Raw genomic sequence first — 3,581 nt, forward strand, 5'->3', positions numbered from 1 at the left:
GGAGAGAGGGGGCGCCGGCCGCGAGCCCCCTGCCTCTGGGGCGGGGGGGGGGGGGGGGGGGGGGCCGGCCGCCAGCCCCCGGCCGGGGGGGGGGGGGGAGAGAGGGGGCGGAGAGATTTGAGCAGGAGATGTCTGAATGCTGGTTGTGTGAGGAGGTGGCTAGACTCCTGTCAACATCGCTGAAGGACCAATCTCTTTGTGACTGTCTTGTCCACCTATTCTGTTTCCCTTGGCATCTTGCCCTACAGAGGCAACACCTCTTTTGTCTGCTTGATTCGAGCCTGCCTCCTCAATAAAGTATAAAGTGATTTACACTCAAGCGAGTGTATTGTATTCACCACTCACAATGCACTCCCCACTTCCCTTGGGGAGAGCACGTGTAGGGTGGTTAGCCGCTTTGTGGAACAACTCTTCAGTGTGAAAACATGAACTTGTGCTTTCTGTTATCCAATTTTTCTTCTCTGACCCTCACACGCTCTTCAACCTCCTACAGTGTTTGAACGTAACTCCACTGAAGCTTGCAGCACACAACCTTATCTGTTGATAACATGCTTCACGGTGTTCCAGACTCAGCATGGTGTTCTGCAATTTAAGATCACATAACACTGCCTCATTTTTTAAAAATACGTTGGTAATTTTTCTCCCTCTTTATCGTGGAATAAAGGTATTGTTTGTACACCAGGGAATCCTACTATAAACCTTTCTTCAGTATTAGCTTCAGAGATAGCAGGAACTGCAGATGCTGGAGAATCTGAGATAACAAGGTGCAGAGCTGGATGAACACAGCAGGCCTTCCTGCTCCTCTGCTGCTTGGCCTGCTGTGTTCATCCAGCTCTTCAGTATTAGCTTCTTGTGATTTAACTCTTTGAATCCACGTAACATTCTGGTAAACCAACACTACACTCCCTCCAAATGTACCCTCACTAAGGTGTTGTGTCTGGAACTGTTCACAGTACTCCAGGTGGATTCCGACAAGGCCTTTGTAGAGGCAAAGCTTGACTTCTGTCCCCTTGTATTCCACTTGCGTCCAGTTCTCTTTCCCTCCATTAACCTCCTACAGTCATGCAGTCTCTCACCCCCATTCTTTATCTTCTCTCTTTCTTCCCTTGAACACATCTCTTTTCTTGCTCTCTTGTATCTCTCAAGAACAGTTTGTTTCTATTTAATGGCTTTAATATAATGAGGCAGATTTAATATCAAGGTGTCAAATAAATGAAGTATGTAGGTGACAACAGCTTGATCAAAGGAACAACTTAACTGAGGAAAGAAGGGTAGGTGAGTGGAGTTTAGGTATTTTCTGATCAACCTGTTCAGAAATGTTATTACACACTCTGGCGCAGGTGGGACTCTGACTTGAGTCTCTAGGTTCAGAGGTAGGACCACTACCGTTACACTACAAGGCCCCTTCCTGGATTTTTAAACACAGCCTGGCAGTTAACTGCCAATCAGCACTAATGATTGCATTCTCCCTGGCAATACCTCTGCCAACCAATTAACACTGCCCCCTCACGCAGTGAGTTCGTTTTTCCCTCAAATTGCGAATTGTCCTGATATGTGCAAGATAAAAACCTTCAACGGAATAGATCATTTTTCAGCAATGTTGAAGTTCTCATACTGTCATACCAAATGGTAATTTAAATAGAGATTGGGAAATGTTTGTGTGCAGGGGCATGAGTGCCTAACTATATAGAGAGTCACACAGCACGGAAAGAGACCCTTTGGTCCAACCAGTCCATGCCGACAATAATCCCAAGCTAAACTAGTCCCACCTGCCTGTGTTTGGCCCATATCCCTCCATACTTACCTAAACGTCCTTTAAATGTTTTAACTCTGCCCGCATCTACCACTTCCTTTGGAAGTTCACTCCACTTGTAGAAAATTAACATGCAAGTATAGCGAGCAATTAGGAAGGCAACTGATATGCTAGTATTTGTTACAAAGTGATTAGACTATAGAAGTAAAGAATCTTACTCCAGTTATATAGAGCATTGGTGAGGCTACTCTTGGTCTGTACAGTTTTGGTTGTCTTGTATAAGGAAAATCATATTTGCCCGAGAGAGAGTGCAATGAAGGTACACTAGATTGGTTCCCGGGATGAAAATATCATTCAGTGACGTGAGATTGAGAAGACTAGGCCCATGGTTTAGAAGAATAATTGATTGCAACATGGCATTAAGGGATATGAGGATAATGTGGGGGGATGGAGTTGAGATAGCAGGTCAGCTATTATTTTGCTGAATTGTGGAGTAAGCTTAAGTAGCCCACCTTGGTTCCTATTTCTTATGTCCATATCATGTTGAAGTATAGATCGGTAATCTAGAGTTTGGGAAGTGCTTTACCTTTTTGGTGCTTGTACTGACACGTGTATGAAATATATAAATAATGAAAGAAATATATGTATGAAATCCACATGCAGTACCTGGGTTTTATTTTTCTTTAAATTTAATTTTTGTAATATAGGGGCTCCCCATTGCAGATGTTTACCTGAAATATAATGGAAAACTGGTCGATGAAGAAACTGAGCTACAACATGGAGGAATTTACAGTCTGGAACAGAGACTTTTCGGAGGGAAAGGAGGTAATTCTTCCACATGTCTGTGCCTTCATTTATTTTATTAGCTACATAGAGTTGGAGCCTGCTTTGTGTACCCTTCTGCTTAATGTGGTGTCATTGTTCCTATGAACAGTCTGAGGCTGACTCCTGCATCTCTGTCTGTTAACATGACTGGTAGGTGCTGCACTAATACCCCTTAATGATCTGATCTAGATGAACATGTGTTTGCGCACACATTTCAAATCTCTTTACAAACTGAGTATCTGGTAGATGATGCCTACTCGGAAACAATAAGATACTTACGCTGTAATCACTCAGTTTTTAATTTCAAATTATTTTGCATGACATTGCAAAACACAACATGTCAGGATAGCCATTGTCTACTTAGTTAACTTCAACAAGCTGTTGTATAAATATTCTCTGAATCTCTGCTTTTGTTTTCTCTCTAATAAGAATGTCACAATGCAGTCTTCCAGCTTCTAAAGAAATAGAAATGACCTATTGAGATTTTAGTTGATGCAGACAGTGGAGTGGCTTGTAAACTTCTCAACTTTATGTCATTGTTTAGGCTTCGGGTCGATGCTTCGTGCCCTCGGAGCTCAAATTGAGAAAACTACAAACCGAGAGGCTTGTCGGGATTTAAGTGGAAGGAGACTGCGGGATGTAAACCATGAAAAGGCGTAAGGCACTCAGCTCACTAACAGATGAATTACTTTAAAGTGTATTCTTATTGACAATATTGCACAAATTTGTTTTCCTATAAGTGTTTAAACCATACACAAATGATGTGAATTATTAGTGTAGGGGATCTGGAGAGAAATTTCTCGTTGGTGGAATGGTTCAGAACAGACAGCACATCATTAGTGAAAAAATCAAAGCGAAATGAGTAAAAATAGTTATCATTCGGAACGTACCACCTGAAAAGAAGTTGGAGGAGATTCAATTGTGGCTTTAAAAGAGAATTGAATAAAAACTAGGAGAAAGTATATTACAGATGTGCAGGGTTGCTTTTGCAGAGTGCTGGTGT

General features: G+C 42.3%; 1 protein-coding gene across 1 annotated transcript in view; it reads left to right on the forward strand.

Moving 5' to 3' along the window:
• The window catches only part of LOC125483097 (replication stress response regulator SDE2-like), a 29,656-nt gene extending 26,394 nt beyond the window's left edge, over positions 1-3,262 (forward strand). Inside the window, exons 3-4 of the mRNA XM_048596653.1 lie at positions 2,461-2,578; positions 3,123-3,262. Of these exons, the coding sequence (XP_048452610.1) occupies positions 2,461-2,578; positions 3,123-3,238 (234 nt within the window). The 3' untranslated portion in view covers positions 3,239-3,262. The remainder of the gene's footprint in view (positions 1-2,460; positions 2,579-3,122) is intronic.
• The last annotated feature ends 319 nt before the right edge of the window (positions 3,263-3,581 follow it).

Source organism: Rhincodon typus, chromosome 5, assembly GCF_021869965.1.
Source record: "Rhincodon typus isolate 14 chromosome 5, sRhiTyp1.1, whole genome shotgun sequence".
Taxonomy (NCBI): domain Eukaryota; kingdom Metazoa; phylum Chordata; class Chondrichthyes; order Orectolobiformes; family Rhincodontidae; genus Rhincodon; species Rhincodon typus.